The sequence below is a fragment of the Chlorella variabilis genome (genome assembly GCF_000147415.1).
Source record: "Chlorella variabilis unplaced genomic scaffold CHLNCscaffold_4, whole genome shotgun sequence".
Taxonomy (NCBI): domain Eukaryota; kingdom Viridiplantae; phylum Chlorophyta; class Trebouxiophyceae; order Chlorellales; family Chlorellaceae; genus Chlorella; species Chlorella variabilis.
In genome coordinates this window covers 1,455,164-1,456,011 of record NW_005435084.1, presented here as the reverse complement: position 1 = coordinate 1,456,011, position 848 = coordinate 1,455,164, and the positions used below count along the sequence as shown (strand labels likewise).

The 848-nt window shown below is 79.7% G+C and overlaps 1 protein-coding gene across 1 annotated transcript in view; it reads left to right on the top strand.

The window, feature by feature from the left end:
• The window catches only part of CHLNCDRAFT_57098 (hypothetical protein), a gene marked incomplete at its 3' end in the record, with an annotated part of 4,635 nt that extends 3,923 nt beyond the window's left edge, over window positions 1–712 (top strand). The window contains exons 11-12 of the mRNA XM_005850310.1: window positions 45–529; window positions 703–712. Coding sequence (XP_005850372.1) covers window positions 45–529; window positions 703–712 — 495 coding nt within the window. The remainder of the gene's footprint in view (window positions 1–44; window positions 530–702) is intronic.
• Between the last annotated feature and the right edge of the window lie 136 nt (window positions 713–848).

The window sequence follows — 848 nt, the reverse complement described above, 5'->3', positions numbered from 1 at the left end:
CGGCCGAGGCCGCCCACCGCTTTGAGCGGGCTCTGGCGGCCAAGGATGGGCTGGCTGTGGAGCTGCAGTCGCAGCTGGGAGCCTCGCGGAGGCAGGCGGCCGCCTACGAGGCCCGCATCCACCACCTGGAGCAGCAGCTGGCGGCGGCAGCGGCTGCCGCGGACGGCCGCCCCGGCGCGGCGCCAGGCTGCGCCGCGGCGCCGGCCCTGCTGGCCGGCTCAGGCAGCCAGCCCGCGCCGTTGCCGCCCGCCTCTGCCGGAGGCAGCCCGACCGGCAGCGCAGCCAGCAGCATGGCTCTCTCCGGCGGCTCTGCGGGCACGGCGTCGGCGGCTGGGGGCAGCGTGTCGGGCAGCCTCACGGCGGCGCCGGCGGCGGCCTCGCTGCCAGCCTCGCCCACCGCGCAGCAGGCATCCACCGCCGCGGCCCGCCTGTCGTCTTCTGTGGACGCCGCCGCCGGCTCCTCCCTGTCTGGCTCGCTGCGCGCCCCCGACCCCTCCCGCTCCCTGGGCCACAGCAGCAGCAGCTGCCTGTCCGCCTCCCACCCCCTCCAGCAGCAGCAGCTGCCGGCAGCTGCGGGGCAGCAGGCGGCGGGCGCCGCCCGGGCCGCGGCGGCCGGCGGCGACGAGCAGCCCGCAGAGGGCAGCCGCGCGCGCTCGCCTGCCGCCGCCACCACGCCGCCCGCCAGCCTTCACCCGGGCGCAGCAGCTGGTAGGACTGCAAGCGGCAGCATGCCCGAGGCCAGCCCAGCGCCGGCGCTGGCAGCCAGCGGCGAGCATGCTGCCGCCACAGCAGAGCCGCCGGCAGCCGAGCGGCCTGCAGCGCCTGCCGCCGGCGGCACGCCTCCTGCG